This window comes from Muntiacus reevesi, chromosome 3 (assembly GCF_963930625.1).
Source record: "Muntiacus reevesi chromosome 3, mMunRee1.1, whole genome shotgun sequence".
NCBI classification, from domain to species: Eukaryota; Metazoa; Chordata; class Mammalia; order Artiodactyla; family Cervidae; genus Muntiacus; species Muntiacus reevesi.
This window is the reverse complement of record NC_089251.1, coordinates 71,781,932-71,800,188: the sequence shown is the minus strand read 5'-3', so window position 1 is coordinate 71,800,188 and position 18,257 is coordinate 71,781,932. Positions and strand designations below refer to the sequence as shown.

The 18,257-nt window shown below is 42.0% G+C and overlaps 1 protein-coding gene across 2 annotated transcripts in view; it reads right to left on the bottom strand.

The window, feature by feature from the left end:
- The window catches only part of FSHR (follicle stimulating hormone receptor), a 184,046-nt gene that overhangs the window by 15,329 nt on the left and 150,460 nt on the right, over positions 1-18,257 (bottom strand). The window contains exons 5-8 of one of the 2 annotated variants that reach the window (XM_065927365.1): positions 14,806-14,877; positions 13,519-13,596; positions 5,930-5,998; positions 5,744-5,818 (exon numbers count right to left, since the gene is read on the bottom strand). In XM_065927365.1, the coding sequence (XP_065783437.1) occupies positions 5,744-5,818; positions 5,930-5,998; positions 13,519-13,596; positions 14,806-14,877 (294 nt within the window). The remainder of the gene's footprint in view (positions 1-5,743; positions 5,819-5,929; positions 5,999-13,518; positions 13,597-14,805; positions 14,878-18,257) is intronic. The other variant, XM_065927366.1, reaches the window with a different exon arrangement.

Below are 18,257 nucleotides of genomic sequence, written 5' to 3'. Positions count from 1 at the left end.
TTGAGCAAGTTGGTGATGCACAGGGAAGCCTGGCATGCTGCAGTCCATGGAGTCATGAAGAGTAGGACACGACTTGGTGACTCAAGAGCAATGAACATCCCTCACATCTAGCAGAGAACCAGACACACATTGAATAGATGCTCAATCAACACCAAATATATGATATGTAAGCCCTGCTATGTTCATTGAATGAGTGAGGATGTCTGCTTTATTACTGACTGTTCTTAGGGCTGGTGGACTGGACAGGAGAAGGGGTAGAAATGGGCAGGTGTTATTAATCCTTGTCTTTCAGGCTGGTCTCATGATGGCAGCCTTTCTTTATAAGGTCCCACTTTGGTTAACATGTTCCGTTCTGGAAGTGACTGGTTTTGAGAATTGAAATCCTGAAAAGTAGTCCCAACAGGAGACATCATAAGACAATGGCTGACAGGACTTAGCAATCCTAAACTGTTTCAACATTGTTAGCATTCTTGATTTTGAGCTACAAAGCAGAAAGGGAAACAGCAGTCAGTAATAAGATGCTGAGTCAGGAGAGGCAGACGTTAAATTGTGCTCTGTGCCCTGTTTAATAAAGTACATTATAGCCAGTGCCACAAATTTGATTTGAACAATTTCTATTTTTCCCAGCAAAGATGTTATTACAGGTCAATCATTTCCATAAGTGAGAGCACATTTCTGGTGTATACTACACTGACAGATGGCTAGAAGACCTTTCTTTCATGATCCCAGGTGGAATAAAAAGGCAATTTACTATCTATAGGACTGTGGGTATACTGGTAATGGAAGAGAATCATTCTTATACAAATAACTCAGTGTTTGAATCTGAACTATCAAATGAATCTGAGCTATAGCCAAATCAATTTGATAAACCATCAGAATATGATTGTACTGGCTCCAGCCTGCAAAAGCAATGCATTAAATTTTCCCCCCAGGAAACGGTTTCCCAAGGAAACAGCAATTGCTTGATTGCTTTAAAAAAATAAAACTTGAGTGAGTTCAGAATATCAGGTGAAAACTCAGATGGCTGCTGATGTTCAAGGTCAAGACTCGTGAGGGGGGAATCAGGATGCTAGACTGCTCTTGGAAACTCAGTGGAGCTTGTCTGTGTACCCCTGGCTTTCTCTGCATCTATTTCTCTTTGCAATGGAACATCTTATACTTGCACCCTCAGGTGTTCAGGGGCTCCCTGATTTTCACTCCGCTAAAATTTTTGCCTTCAGGAAAGGAGTTATGATTGGTTTGGGTGCCCTCCCCTTAACTCCCTTAGAATCCCTTGCATATATGTACTGGGGCAAAGCACTGAGACTACTAGGAGGAAGACACACCACTGTTGGCTCTTGGAGGAGATGTGGAGACCAGGCCAAGCTTCCCAACTCCCAGCCTTGCTTCAGGGGCCGTGATTCTCAATGTGCTTTCTGGACCAGCAACATCAGCTTCGCCTGCAAAGTTATTAGAGATGCAGGTTCTCAGGCCCACCCCTGACCTGCTGAATCAAACCCACTGGAAGTGGGGATTACCCATCTAGAGTTTTATAAGCATCCTGGGTGATTCTGATGCATGGTCAAATTTAGAACCATGGCTTAAGGGCATTTGAGGACCACTTACAGCTGAGGTGGCCCATTGCTGAGTTCCGCTCTGCGATTTGCCCTCATTTGACTTGCCCAAGACTTGACTTCTCCCCTGGGCCTGCCTGCACCCGGTGACTGTTGATGAGGAGGATCAGTCCCTGGCCTTAATTCAGTCAACTCTAATGGGCCATTATAACTCCAGAGCTCCCCCTAGAATCAGCCGAAACTTCTGTTGCAAATGCATTGTAGTTCACCTCTCTTAGCCTGATTCTGCTTCCATCAAGTATTCCCCACAGGCTCCAAGAACACTTTCTAGGAAGCCTTCTGCATGCAAATACCCACATCACTGTCTGATGTTCAGTGAGAGGAATCTGATTCAAGCCACAGTCACAGCCCTAGCCTGAGCTGCGTCTATGGTGGGCTGAGCAGTCTACACTCACTTCTCCTACCCATGAACCCACAGCACCAGCATGGGCTTGTACTCTGCACACACACTAAACAAGCAGCCTTCAGGTCAGGGTTTACCTGGGATTGGCACATAAGGCTGGAAATAGAGGATAGACTAGGTCCTAGAGCCCCAGGTTAGCAGCCAGAGAGGCTGGGAAAACATCCAACCTGAAAGCCCCAGAAAAGAAGGTTCAGTGTTAAGTTGACCAACCTTCTTGCCCCTAAGGGGAGGAGGAGGAGGCGATCAGCAGTTAGAGACTGGGGTGTAGGCCAGGATCTTACACACATATCCTCATGCATTGACATGAGAAGGTGTAGAAATGTATTATCCTTCTCTACCTTTTTGCATGCTTGCTAAGTCTTTTCAGTAGTGTCCGACTCTGTGTGACCCCCATGGCTCCTCTGTGCATGGGATTCTCCAGGCAAGAATACTGAAGTGGTTGCCATGCCCTTCTCCAGGGGATCTTCCTGACCCAGGGATCAAACCTGTGACTCTTATGTCTCCTGCATTGGCAGGTGGTTTCTTTATGACTAGTGCCAGGCGGGAAGCCCCTCTACCTTTTTAAGTCATGGCAAATGCTTCATAATTCCTTTGGATTTTCTGTAAATTTTACTCACTGTTCCTGTGTAACAGTGTAGAAAATGGGCCTGTAACTTGAGGACTCTGCAAAACTGCTGGTGATGATGTCATCCCTCTTCTTGCTGGCACTCGTGGCAGGGCTGGTTGGGGGTCTGTGTTGGTGTTTTCCACTGGAGACCTGGTCAGACATACTGTGCAGTGCCTCAGCCTGGGACCCACTTGTTCACGTCAGGGGACGTTCTTCTATGCTGTGTGTGTGTACCTTTTACTAGTGTTCTTGGGCTGGGGGCGGGCTCTGGTGTTTATAGTTATTTTTCCCCCTGTTTTAGTTCACAGTAAATTGAGGGTCCCTTTTAGATGTTCAGTTGGACCTATTGAAGTACTTTAGGTGACATGGTATGGTGGGAATGCATGGCATATGAGGCAGGAGACCTAGCTTCTGGTCCAGGGTCTGCCACTTACTGCAGCAGTGTGATGGTTAGCAAGTTACTTCCCATTTCTGGTTCTGTTTTCCTCAGCTGGGTGGTGAGCTAGACAAGATCCTGTCCAGCTCGAATGTTCTCAGTAGCAGACAGTAGTTAAGGTGCTGTGATGTCATAGTGTATCTGGTACAGGTCACATGTGGAAACCTACCCCATCACAGACATGTTCTGCCATAAAAAACAGGGGTGCTGGTTTAGGTATGTTCAAAACCTTTAGGACTGTTCACTAAGTGAAATTAACACACTGTTATTCTCCTGGTCAAAGACATCAAATACACTTTCTCTGTTTGTCTCCCAGGCACTCTGAGAATAAGAAACATCGACTGAGTAATATTCCATGGTGTATATGTACATGTCAATGTATGACAAAAACCACTACAATATTGTAAAGTAATTAGCCTCCAACTAATAAAAATAAATGGAAAAAAAAAAAGAAACATTGACTAAGCATTACAAGTTCTGAGTGATAGTTGCGTCGTGTCCAACTCTTTGCGACCCCATGGACTGTGGCCTGCCAGGCTCTTCTGTCCACGTGATTCTCCAGGCAAGACTACTGGAGTGGTTTGCCATTCCCTCCTCCAGAGATCTTGCTGACCCAGCGATCGAAGCCACCTCTCCTGCACTGCAGGCAGATTCTTTACCAACTGAGCCACCAGGGAAGCCCTACAAGTTCTAAGGACTTTGTGTGTTGAAGCACAGGGGCTGTATGCCTGGCGCTCCACATTTGTTACCCCCAGGTCCTACTTGATGCTTCATAGCGTACATCATAGTTCAATATATTAAGTTGCATATTTAGTTCTGATATCTGACTCTCCTTCATAAGAACATAAGCTTTCTGTGAGGAAGAACTTTTGTTTCTTGCACTATATACAGTGCATAGCATAGGGCTGGTGCTTATCTGCTCAATGAGTGAATATACATATTCACTCTCTCTATATATGTATATATATACACACACACCCTTACATATATATTATTATTAAGCTTCAAACAGTATTAGGACATGGATATTATTGTTCCTGTCATTGTTTTAGGTGAGGAAACTGAGGTTTAGAGAGGTGAGAGAACTGGTTTTAAACCTAGGTAGTCTTCTCTGGCATCTCTGCTTTAATTGTGCAAACATCCCTTCCTTTGTACATGTTGCCTTTCTGAAACCAGGCATTCTGGAATGATCTTTGAACTTACTCAAAGAGACAGAGTCCCACATAAAAGTTACAACAGATCCTTTATCATCATTAATAATCATTAATAGAGTTATTGCTCTACCACACAGGCTCTCATTCTAGAGATTCACAGGTTCCAACCTAAAGGAGAATGCAGTTGCCCCCAGGTGTCTGTGGGGAATTGATTCCAGGGCCCACTGAAGACACCACAATCCATAGATGCTCAAGTCCCATGGCCCTGCCTTTCTTATCCATAGTTCTGCATCAAGGATTCAACCAACTGCAGACAGTACATATTTATTGAAAAGTATCCATATGTAAGTGGACTCATGCAGTTCAAACCTGTGTTGTTCAAGGGTGAACTGGAAAGCTTTTTGGTGAAAATGAAGGTGATGTTGATAGTTGGTAGGCAGGTAAGTTAATAACCTATGTACTGACTGCCAAGTAAGAGGTACAAGCTAGTGGCTCCCAAGTGCCTGAACTGACCTCAGGATAGCTATGTAACAGTCATTCTGCAAACCTTTACATCTGTTCGCGTGTTTATCTGTTTCTCTGCTTACTATTTCTTCTTACATCTGACTCCTTCCTTCTGGATACCTTTCTTCTTCCTGTAATACATTTGTCCATAGATGTAGTGGGTCTTGCTTAGAACCTGGGGAAATACATCTTAAAGAAGCTCTTGCAGACCTAGGCCCTTCAGCCATGAGGGCTGTAGGAGTTGCAGGAGGAGGAATTCACTGTTAGCAGAGATTGTCAATGAAGAGCTGGGGGTTGGAGTGGAAGGGAAGGGCAGGGGCAAATAAAAACAGAGGAAAGTCACTCTTGGTGGGAGAAATGAAGATGAGCAAGCAACAATAGAAGGAGAGGCGCTGATACAGTGCCATGAGGCTCTGGTGGCACGCGAGGAGATCTGGAATTGAGGCAAAGAGGAGCCAAACACAAATGTGTGTGTTTCTCACTGGTTTGAACAAAACTCCTGGACCCTGAGGGTGAAGATGGAGAACTGTGCTTTCCCTTTCAGGGAAGAGATGTATAGCAGAGTGGTTAAGAGTGTCCTAGGATTCAGACCAGTTTGGTGTTACGCTTGTGCTCTAAAATTTCTGTGATCTTGGGCAAATTGACCCCTCCAGGGAAGCCAGTTTTCCCTTCTCTAAAATGGGACCAAATAGCTCCTACCACAGAGGTTATTATAAGGATTAAGTTAGAAAATGCCTCTTACATTTTTGAAACACTCTCTGGGACTTGGTAAGTGCTCATTAGATAGTTGTTGTTATTGTTGTTACTGTATTGCTATTTAGAGTGTAGGTCAGCCCTAAATTGTCCTATACACCTTTGCAGATGATGCAGATAAAATTTAATCTTAATTGCCAGCCCTGTACTGTAAGCATCCCTGAATGGGAGAAAGTTGACTGCTAACTTACAGACACTGATCTCTTGGACCAAGTTGACTGCTAACTTACAGATGCTGATCTCTTTCACTTGGAAGCGAGGGAGGCTACTCACAGAATGACCGGTCCGGAGGCTCCCTGGAAAACATCATTAGGTAGTTCTTCCAAATTACTGTTATCACTTAGATTCCTGGGGATGGAGTTGAGAAAAGAAGGAGGGAAACACAAAGCCACATAAACATCACTGTTATAAGAGCCATTTCCCTCTAAATGGCCTGGAAGAATAGTCGGGGCTACTTACAGCTCATCGAGTTGGGTTCCATTGAATGCACAGTTGTGTATTTCTTGAATCCCATTTTTACTCAGCCATCTGAAATAAAAGACCCATTAAAAAACCAATAATGTCAGATGCAAACAGTACACGAGTTTCATAATTGGAAGCACTGGGGCAAGGTCAGACAGCACAGGTTAGTGGCATAAATAAAATACCACCCTAAGACTCAGGGAGCAGGGTGAAAGGGAGACTGATTTATCACTGTATAACCTTTTGTAATGCTGGAAGTTTGCATTATGTGCATGTATTACTTATTCAGAGAAATCAATGAAATTTAATTTTGAGAAGGCACACTTAGGCATAGCAGCCTGGATCCCATAAGGTGTTTGCACACATCATTCATGTGCAGAAATGATGCCATGGGAGGAGCAGACAAAGATCTTTCCCATCCTGAAGGACAGAAATAATGCAGTTATTGAACAAGTGTCTGTAAGACAGAGAAAGAACATATTGTATCCCCTTTCTCTATCGCCTTAAGCCTCTCACTCATGCTCATTCACAGCAGCGGGCCTGGCTGTCATCAAAAAGTGATCTAATTAAACTGTCAGACAACCTGAACATCTCCCATGACCCATAGGGACCTGCCTATTGGAGTTTGTGGAGGTGGCTCTGGGTTAAGCCAGAAAGGAAGAGAAATCAATTATAGAGGCTGTGGGCTGTGACAGGGTGAGATGGTGTGAGCCGGTGAGGGAGGAGGCTCTGGGGGAGGTTGGATGGGATGGGGAATCATCATCTGGATTGTGCAAAGGTCAGTGAGCAGCTTTGCCTGGACAGGGGAGCCCAAGGACACCTTGGGCTGACAACTCAGCACTGCTGTGCTCCTGAATGGATCTGAAAACAAAAACAGAAACCCAAGGTTGGGAGGGCTTAGCCCAAAGAGCCTCTGATCACTTGCTCTTGATTTGCCATCAGGTCCTCTTCCTTGTCCGACTTGGTGGGTTTGCAAATAGCAGTGTCCCAAAGCTGACCTGGGGACACTTCCATGGGTCCAGGATGTTGAGAGTTTCTGTTGCTGCAGTGGGGAGCCCGACAAGCTTAAAATCAAAGGAGGACATTGTGTGTTTTTCTTCCCTCTGAAAGCTAGTTAGCTGAAAATCCACACAGGAGCAATGCAGGTCTTTCAGAACATTAGCAACAGACTGGTAGATTCTGATGGCTAAGAAGTAGCTGTGCATCCCCAATCCTGCCTGCCCCACACCTTCCCAAGTGTACCCAGCACATCCAGCCTCCCTGACTGATTTGTCAGCCTATTGGCTTGGGGTGACAGTGCTGAAGCAGCTGTCCCTAACCGGTGGGAGGTGGATCCTAGGAGGTGTGGACCAGACGAAGGAGTCAACAAGCTTTTTCCATAATGGGCCCAGTAATATATTTTAGGTTTTGTGGGCCAAGAGGCAAAATGAGAATATTACATAGGCACTTTGTGTTAGTCACTCAGTTGTGTCTGACTCTGTGTGACCTTATGGGCTGCAGTCCACCAGGCTCCTCTGTCCATGGGATTCTCCAGGCAAGAATACTGGAGTGGGTTGCTGTACCCTCCTCCAGGGACCTTCCAACCCGGGGATTGAACCCACATTGTCCTTTCCCACATTGCAGGTGGATTCTTTACCATCTGAGCCACCAGGAAAGTCACCAGGTACTTTATATAAGTAATTAAAAACAATTTTCATGATATTTTTATTGACCAAAGTTAAAGTATAATAGTAATAATTGAGTACAATTTTTTTTGTAATATAGGTCTACTATTGAAAAGAATGGATTTTTTTTTCTTTTGTTTGGAGTAACATTTTGCTTCAATTTAAGGTCAGCTTTCCTATTCCTTATCATCAAAATCTTGACTTATAGGAACAAGTCCTTTATCAGGGACTAGATTTGGCCCATGGGCTGTAATTCAGTTCAGTTCACTCACTCAGTCGTGTCCGACTCTCTGTGACCCCATGAATGGCAGCATGCCAGGCCACCCTGTCCATCACCAACTCCCAGAGTCCACCCAAACCCATGTCCATTGAGTCGGTGATGCCATCCAACCATCTCATCCTCTGTCGTCCCCTTCTCCTCCTGTCCTCAATCTTTCCCAGCATCAAGGTCTTTTCAAATGAGTCAGCTCTTCGCATCAGGTGGCCAAAGTATTGGAGTTTCAGCTTCGACATCAGTCCTTGCAACCCAGGACTGATCTCCTTTAGGATGGACTGGTTGGATCTCCTTGCAGTCCAAGGGACTCTCAAGAGTCTTCTCCAACACCACAGTTCAAAAGCATCAATTCTTCAGTGCTCAGCTTTCTTTATAGTCCAACTCTCACATCCATACATGACCATTGGAAAAACCATAGCCTTGACTAGACAGACCTTTGTTGACAAAGTAATGTCTCTGCTTTTTAATATACTGTCTAGGTTGGTCATAACTTTCCTTCCAAGGAGTAAGCGTCTTTTAATTTCATGGCTGCAATCACCATCTGCAGTGATTTTGGAGATCAGAAAAATAAAGTCAGCCACTGGTTCCACTGTTTCCCCATCTATTTGCCATGAAGTGATGGGACCAGATACCATGATCTTTGTTTCCTGAATGTTGAGGTTTAAGCCAACTTTTTCCACTCTCCTCTTTCACTTTTATCAAGAGGCTCTTTAGTTCTTCACTTTCTGCCTTGAGGGTGGTGTCGTCTGCATATCTGAGGTTATTGATATTTCTCCCAGAAATCTTGATTCTAGCTTGTGCTTCCTCCAGCCCAGCGTTTCTAAAGATGTACTCTGCATATAAGTTAAATAAGCAGGCTGACAATATACAACCTTGACATACTCCTTTTCCTCTTTGGAACCAGTCTGTTGCTCCATGTCCAGTTCTAACTGTTGCTTCCTGACCTGCATACAGATTCTCAAGAGGCAGGTCAGGTGGTCTGGTATTGCCATCTCTTTCAGAATTTCCCACAGTTTACTGTGGTCCACACAGTCAAAGGCTTTGGCATAGTCAAAAAAGCAGAAGTAGATATTTTTCTGGAACTCTCTTGCTTTTTCAATGATCCAGTGGATGTTGGCCATTTGATCTCTGGTTCCTCTGCCTTTTCTAAAACCAGCTTGTACATCTGGAAGTTCATGGTTCACGTACCGTTGAAACCTGGCTTGGAGAATTTTGAGCATTACTTTACTAGCGTGTGAGATAAGTGCAATTGTGTGGTAGTTTGAGCATTCTTTGGCATTGCCTTTCTTTGGGATTGGAAGGAAAACTGAACTTTTCCAATCCTGTGGCCACTGCTGAGTTTCCAAATTTGCTGACATATTGAGTGCAGCACTTTCACAGCATCCTCTTTTAGGATTTGAAATAGCTCAACTGGAATTCCATCATCTCCACTAGCTTTGTTCATAGTGATGCTTCCTAAGGCCCATTTGACTTCACATTCCAGGATGTCTGGCTCTAGATGAGTGATCACACCATTGTGATTATCTGGGTCGTGAAGGTCTTTTTTGTGCAGTTCTTCTGTGTATTCTTGCCACCTCTTCTTAATATCTTCTGCTTCTATTAGGTCCCTAGAATTTCTGTCCTTTATTGAGCCCATCATTCCATGAAATGTTCCCTTGGTATCTCTAATTTTCTTGAAGAGATCTCTAGTCTTTCCCGTTCTATTGGGAAATTCAGACAGAAATTGAAGAAAGTGGAGAAAACCACTAGACCATTCAGGTATGACCTAAATAAAATCCCTTATGACTATATAGTGGAAGTAAGAAATAGGTTTAAGGGACTAGATCTGATAGACAGAGTGCCTGATGAACTATGGACTAAGGTTAGTGACATTGTACAGGAGACAGGAATCAAGACCACCCCCAAGAAAAAAAAGTGCGAGAAAGCAAAGTGACTGTCTGAGGAGGCCTTATAAATAGTTGTGAAAAAAAAAAAAAAAAAAAGGGAAGCCAAAAGCAAAGGAGAAAAGGAAAGATATACCCATTTGAATGCAAAGTTCCAAAGAACAGCAAGGAGAGATAAGAAAGCCTTCCTCAGAGATCAATGCAAAGACATAGAGGGCTGTAATTGGCTGACTCTTAATCCAGCAAAAGTGGTGAGCAAATCCATGTGAGTGCCACTTATCTTTTTTTCTATAGGCTAGATAATTAATACTTTTTTCATGAATATAAATAGATGTGGCTATGTAAAATGCAGACTAATTTAAGATAATTATTGTATTCAGAGTAGCCCTTTTTCTTTACAGATTTTCTTAATCAATAGATGCCATTGTATGTGGAGGAGGTAGCATTTTTTGATGTCAATAATGGATTATCACACAGTAAACAAATTATGTCCAGAATTCCTGCCCAGGGGGTTATGTTAGGCAGTATTACTGTCAAACTATTACCAGAGAAGGTGGTATTTGTCAAGTACATGCCTAGTCCCTTAAGAGAGGTAGTGCTGGTTTTAAAACTAGCCTCATGAGGATGGTGACAAAAAATAGGGCAGAACATCAGCTAAGGAATGACTGAATCACGGTTTTCCTTGGTCTTTTTTTGTCCTTTCCCCAGTATATTCACTTACTGAAGGCTCAGGAAGCCCCAGAAGCAGAGTCTGTCCTCTTTTTAAAGAATGACGGTATGGGAGGCCGTGGCCCGTGAAAGGTCACTGAGGGGCAGGCAAGATGGAAGCCAGTTGAGGAAACGCATGTGGAGCAAGGCCATGGCTAGGTACTTCCCTGTTCAGACTTTCTGGTTGCGTGGTCAATAGAGAGGTGGGGAAGGGTTCCAGGCCTCCTTGTGGTGGGCTTTTACTCTTCATTTCCCCCTGAACCACTAGCCAAGTGTCTGATAATCCCTCATTGTTGGACTATTTTAAAAATATATTTACATATATATATATATATATATATATATATATATATATATATATATATATATATATATATATATAAAATAGAAAAGGGGTTTAGGATTTTGAAAGATGCAAAGAGAGCTTTTGCCATCATCAGTTTTTTTTTTTTTTCTTTCCCCCCAAGTACCCTTGGGCGTCCCTAGAGGCAGAAGGTGCCCCTATAGCCAGAAGTAGGGCCCAGACAAAGAACAACTGGAGACTTAAACTGTGGAGAGTGTGGACCTTCTGATTCTGTTATATATCGATAACATCCAAGGTTAAGGGGAAAAAAAAGGAAAAAACTTTTCTCACAAATGTGAATTTGTCCTTTGGAGACATGTCTGAGAAGTGTTGATTCTTATGAAAACTGTCCTCACTAGGAAAGTAGGTTCTCAGCTCTGGTGATCCACACAGTATCCATGGACAGGAGTCAGTGAAGAGCAGCTATGATCTCTATTTTTTATTTTTGGTAGTCTCGGGTTTCTGAGATGGTATCCCAAGTTCTTATTTCCTTAAGTTCTTTTCCTCCCCTTGGGAAGAGTTAAGACTTGGTCGGTCAGGAGAGCTTGCTTTCTGTATGATGTTCTAGACAAAAAGGATGCATATCAGAGTGCAAAACTGTGAGAATGTTATTAGTACACACCAGTTTTTAAAAAGTGAGATAACTGACATCTGACTTATATTAATTTTAGGTTCCCACTTATATGTTTTCTATAAAAATACTTAGTTCCCTGGTGGTCTGGTGGTTAGGACTTGATGCTTTCATTGCCCATGGTCCAGGTTCAGTCCCTGATTGGGGAACTGAGATCCCACAGGCCTTGGTGCAGTCAAAAAAAATAAAAATAACTCTATTAATAAACTTGCCACATGAACTCATTTTGAATACATATATTTGAATCACAATATTTAAAAACGACATGTATGTTTAGAGCAACACTTAAAACAGCGCAAGCATCCAGGTAGCTCTGATTCTGTTGATCACTCCCTCCATTATATAAGCCAAGAATCCCTTTGCTGTCACACAGGCCAGTGGTACTCAGATGCTCACCATTTTCCAGAAGTTCCCTTTTACCTTTTTGTTTTAACCTTCTTGGCTTTAGAGATTCTGTTTCCTCTGCTCCTCATTTGCCAATGCTGTGGCTAAATTCCACTCATCTTTTAAGGCCCATCTTCCACCCAACATCCCTTCTCAGCCTCCTTCCTTCTCTCACTTAACTCTTCCTTCAACTCTCATGTCAAATTGCATTACTCCTTCTTTATGCTTAGAACAATTACTTTTACTTTGCACATATTTCCTACCGCTTATTTCTTTTGTCTTTCTTGTTCTTTCATGCTTCTCACACCTCATCAACTCATTCTAACACACACAGACACAGATTTCAAATATCATGAGCAATATTAAGTGGAAGGATTAGGTATTATCTACAATTTTGTCCTACTGCTGTGTACGCTGAATCCATGCCTTTGACTTTATATTTTCCTTCATGTATTCTATTTCTTTGCTAGTCCCTTTCATATTTTTCTGTTGGTTTTCTGTAATAAATTTTTTGAGCTTCCCTTGTGGCTCAGCTGGTGAAGAATCTGCCTGCAATGAGGGAAACCTGGGTTTGATCCCGGGGTTGGGGATAGCCCCTAGAGAAAGGAAAGGCTACCCACTCCAGTATTCTGGCCTGGAGAATTCCATGAACTGTATAGTCCATGGGGTCATGAAGAGTCGGACACAACTGAGTGATTTTCACTGTAGTAAATGTACATCAAATACTGTGTTTAGCTTTATTCTTCAATATGTCCTCCTCTCTGCCTACTGTTTCTCTCTGTTCCCTCCCCTTCTCTTTTATTGTTGTTTTTGTTTGTTTGTTTTTCATATAGATGTGTCTCTGGATCATATTACTCCTTTGAAAAGAACCAACATTCTTTCTGGAGTAGAACTTGCTTTTTGTACATGACCGCATATTGAAACACACACGTATATTTTAAAGAAACACAGCAATTTGTGAAATGTAAAGAGAAAATACTTTTCTTACATATGTGATTGCAATTACCAGTCCCCCAAATGTCATTCTGTGCATTTAACTTCCAAGGATCCCATAAGCACTTGGGTAGCCTGAGTGCCCTATTTCCTGACCATCCTGGGAAGTGGATAAACTGCTACACAGGCTGCTGGCACAAATGATTACAAGATAGTTCATTAACAATGTAGAGTGCATTTACAAATTTTCTCAAAAATCATAGAGAGTAGCTCAAGCTCATTAAAAAAACATGATTGTTCTAAGCAAATGTGAAGTCATCTTATATGCCCAGTGTGGGGCTGAACAGGAGCTGCTTGGCATGGTTATGAGGGAATATCCATATCTTCGTGATTCAGACTCCTCCTTGGTCTTTTTCTCTGGGCAACAAAAGCCTTGCCAGGCAATAACTAGCTTTATTGATGCATGAGTTATTCTGTCCCTCAGAACAGATGTTGCATCACAGGAGACCATCATTCAAAGAGCAATTTTAAACACTTGAATCGCACCACAGAATCATAAATTATTAACATGACTCCATGCTGTGATTTGGAAATGTAAAGATGGGAAGTGAGAAAAAAACACAGAACCAGAGAGAAATTGGAATGGAGAAGTGCCAAAGTTACACCCCCTGCCCCTGCCACCCCACAAAAAAGGAACATACCATTATGACAAAGCATTACATGAAAACCCAAATGTTACTCCGTTGGATTTTTTTTCTTTACTTACACAATCATACTTTCAAAACTTAGCCCCATGAAAGAATTTCTTTCAACTGTGTGGATGTTTATATTATCTTGAATATCTCTAGAAGAAAGGACAGACAGATTAGGTATTTATGTCAGCTCCACCCAGTGTCACCTCCCCACATGGAGTCTACTTGGCATGGTGTAGTCTTTAACTGAGGTAATGCTTGAATAATTATTGTTCTGGAGGATGAGGAGATCAATGTTTGGGAAATTGATGACATCTAATTTATCTCTAGTATATCAGTTCTTCTTAAAAGTGCAATTGCAGACATGCAGTCTGCAATTACAGACTGTTACATCTCTGAAAGTTTTCTAGGCTAATTCAACTGTGTGAGGTTCTAACGTACTCATTTATTATCCTTGCCTCCCCAGTTGGTACCTGCTCAATATGACAAAGTCACTTAAACTGACCTTTCATTTCTACCAAACCTCCCCATTCACCTTAGTTGAGCCTTCATCTTCCTCCATTTTAATCTCCTTCTTAAAGCTAGTTTTCTTCCTCTGACTTCTTTGAGTCACCAGAAAAGTTTGACCATTGGTTTTCCTCTTCCTGACTGAAAGGATGAAGAAAATCTCATTTTTCTGTTTGTACTTCTCATCCTCTGAAGCTTCCCTGTTGAGTCTGATCTAACATTTAAATGTAAAAGGAGTAAACTGTCTGGGACAATTTGAGAAACTAGAGGGGATTCTCTATTTTTCTCTCTCCCTCCCTCTCTCTTTTCTTCCCTTAGCTCGTTACATCTCTTTCCTACCTCTTCCTTTTGAATCTGTCCAGATTCTTACAATTTCACTATTGAAGATAAACTTGCTATTATATATTGCCTTTTCTGTTGCTCTTTCAAAGTAGATACCTTGGGAAAAGGTAAATACATTGTCATTAACACTTCAGTCAGGTGATTTCTTTATGCCTAGGGCAGCCTGGGCATTCTGGAAGGAGGAGGGGAGGCTGGTGGAAGACAAAGGGAGTTAACAGGAGGGAGGTGTGAAAAGCCCTCAATAGTGAAGAAAGGAGAGGCTTCCTGACTTGCTGCAAGATGGCTCTGTTGACAACTGTCTGACTGAGACGCCTGCTGACTCAGCCTGCTGACTAAGCTGAGATTAGCTGGTCTTCAGGTAAAGCCAGGATGTTTGCTGTTTACCTTCCTACCCCTGCTCACCCAGAGCAGCACATTTGGAGGATGTAGACTACACAATGCTTATTACAGCCCAGAGGCTGTTGGGCAGAGCAGCTATGAGTAAAGAGTTGGTGACTGCTCTTCAAACTTACAGTAAAACTTTTTGGAGAGACTGAATCTTGTGAACATCTGGCAAGCGCTTAATCCCTGTGTTGGATATTAACCTAGAGGGAGACAAAATAAGAGTGAGTGAAAAAAGAAGCTGGCTGTTTTAACAATTGCCACCATCTAGGCTTTCCAAGTACAAAATATCCATATTGAGCTTTCAGAAAAACTACCAGAAAATCCCATAATACACATGAATCATGCTTATGTTTTCTATTTTAAGGCTCTAATCAGAGTTTAGGAAGCTGCTGATACCTTAGAGAAAAGAAACTTACACTCAGACACAAAGATGGACACAGTGCACACCTTTGCTAAAAAAGAAGAAATCAACATAATCCAAAAGTAATTTGCAACTGGTCAACAGAATTTTCCTAAATGATCCCCTACTTCCAACCTCCACATAGTCTCTGAAGAATTGCCTCTACTCCTCTCCAAGTGATTCTGTCAATGTCAATATTAGGACATGAGTTCCATACCCTTTGACATCAGAGGATGCATGTGGGCCCATCAAACTGTCTCCTGGGAAGAAGTTGGAAGTTGGTTAGAGCAGAGTCCACTGATGCCATCATGCTCATGAAATAGTCCCTACATTTCTAGAGCTGAGATTTCCAGAGCTATTCTGGATCCTTCCCAAGGCTTTCATGTCTTGGCCTGGGTTCCCCAGGAAGCTAAGCCTGAGATAAAGACTGCCTTATAGATAGTATATTTGATAATATGACTTCAGTGAGTTGGGACAGTAGAAATGAAACAGAGATGCAGGAAAGATAATCAATATGAGTTGAGTTGGCCAGCACTACTGGTGACTAGTCTTTAATGCAAAGGACTTGACGTAGGATATTTTCAAAATGGGTATCAAAACTGTTGCTGTGAATGAGGGAGAAAGGGAAGCGTTTATTCACAGACTACTATTTCCTATTGGTTGACAGCATCCACGTGATGTTAACTCTCCACTCTGACTTGTATACTTGTGAGTGCCCGGAGACTTTCCTCTGGATATCTCTTACATTGGTTTAGAAGCTGCCCTGGGACTAGCAATGAGAGGAACACAAGGTCAGAAGTAGCTGTTGTCCAGCTGAAATTAAGCTGGTTGAAATTTGAGTGGAACTGGCTTCCACAGCAGTGGTGAAGAAGATTTTCAATTGACAATGAGAGTTGTCTGGCATACTGTTTTTCAGCGTTTCTCAGGCTCCTGTGAGATACTCAAAATCCTTCCAATACCTCGCCACTCCCATTTCCATTTTCTCTGTGTGTCTTGCCTACAGTTGGTCTTTTTGCTGGCAAGATAAAGAACCTTCACCAGTATGCTCATCATGGTGAAAGAGTGTGTGTGTCTGGGGTTTGTGATTCTAGAGTAGACTTTGGTGTCCTGCTCTTTGCTTGTGTATTCAGAGAGCCCATAAATTCTGCCTACGGATTCTCTGTAATGGTTCTCAGATATTTGCTCCTGCTTGGTTCTCAGTGATCCACGCAGAACACATCTTCATCAGTTCTTCTTTTGATTATTTTGACAGCCCTTGAGATGGGCTCCCTTTGTTTTTAATTTGTGGGAAAGGGCTGTTACCATGGTTTTATTAAGACTTCATTGTGTTATTTACTTTAAAATTTTTTCTCACTGAAAAATAAACTGTTTCACGTAGAGACCTGAGTTAACCCAAGCATATACAACTGTCTAACGGCCAGCACACTCAAGATAAAACCCAGTGCCACCACCCTTCAAATTATGCTGTGTTGCCCCTTTGTACAATAGTTACCTCTCCTTTCACTTCCTATTCCTACCAACCACTGATTAGTTTCTATTTATATAATTTTGCCATTTCCAAAATGTCATGTCAGTGCAACCATATGTTATGGAACTTCTTTCATACAGCATAAGGCATTTGAGATTCTTCCATGTTATTGTATGTATTGGTAGTTCACTGTTCTTTATTGCTGATTAGTCTTTCTTTAAATGGGTATATCATCATTTGTTCATTCATTGGTAAAAGAACACCTAGGTTGTTTCCAGGTTTTGTGATTATAAAAAAATACTGCTTTAAACATTTGTGTATTGTGTGTGTGTGTGTTTGAATGAGATCAATACTGACAGAGAGAAAGAGAGACCATTTCTACTCTCCTTGGGTAAATATCTATGAGTGGGATTACTAGGTCGATGGTGAGTGTATGTTTAACTGTATTAGAAACTGCCAAACTGTTTTGCAAAGTGGCTGTACCATTTCGTATTCCAGTTAGCAATATATGAGAATTCTAGCGGCTGTATATCCTTTGGTTTTTTAAAAAGGTATATTCTTTGAATATAAAAATAATATATATTTATTGTGAGACTTCTGGAAACATCTACAGAGGACAGTAAAAAATCACCTCTAGATTCACTACCCAGAGATAGCTTCTGTTATCACTTGGAGTCTGAAATTTCTAACCAAAACAAATAGCTTTCATGATTGCTCTCCATCACCTCTGAGATTCTACTCAGAGAAATACCAACAGAAACACTGCCATAACTAAATATCTGCTAGCTTGACATACTCCTATTCTACATTTGTTATTTAATCATATCCAGCCTTCTACTATTTTTAGATCACTTCCCATGGGTCTATGGAGTATTTTTTAATGAGACATCAAAGCAAAGACTACACTTAATATTCTTTGACAACATATACTATGTGCAGATTGGGAATACAGTATGTGCTCATAAAACACTAGGTTAATTGGTTGATGTTTCTAAAACATTTCTTGCTTCTGTCACCAGAATTTATTAAAACCCTTATTCAGTTAATTTGCTTATCAGGTATCATGGCTACTTGCAGTAATTCATCTTAAACAGGGAAAGGGAGCTCTGGAGGCCAAGAATCAGGAGAATGGACATGTTAAGAACTTGACACAAGCCATTTCATTTTTCCAGACTGGAAAGGACACAGAATGTGTGAACTTCAAGGTAGACATTATATCAGACACTGCTATACTCTGCTTCACATTCTTTTGTTCCATCTTTTACTCTAGTGGTTACCATAGCAGCCAGCTACATACAGATTTAACTTAGCAGACACTGGCCTCAGTTATACTGGGTCAGTCTCATTTTCTTCCCTAGGCTTCTCTACCATCTCTGAGTGGGACACTTGTAAGAATCTGCTCAACTGTTTTGAGGCAGGGGGTAGATTGGGAAGTACTAGGAGGTTGCCATCTCATAGGGCAACTCTTCTAGTGGTGAACTCTTCCATCCCTTGGGTGAACAGTTCTGAATATATTCTAAAGGACACCTTAGATGGACTCTAGCATAATTAGGCCTTGGTTTCCTGGTGGCAGTCAGCTGATAAGATATTTCTGAGTTAGCCTCCCTCATTCCTTCTTTTCTTCTTCTTAGTCATCTAACCCCTCTCCTCCAGTTTGAATGTAAAAGAAACTGCTTATTTGTTGAGTCCTGGTTGAGGCATAGTTTGGATCA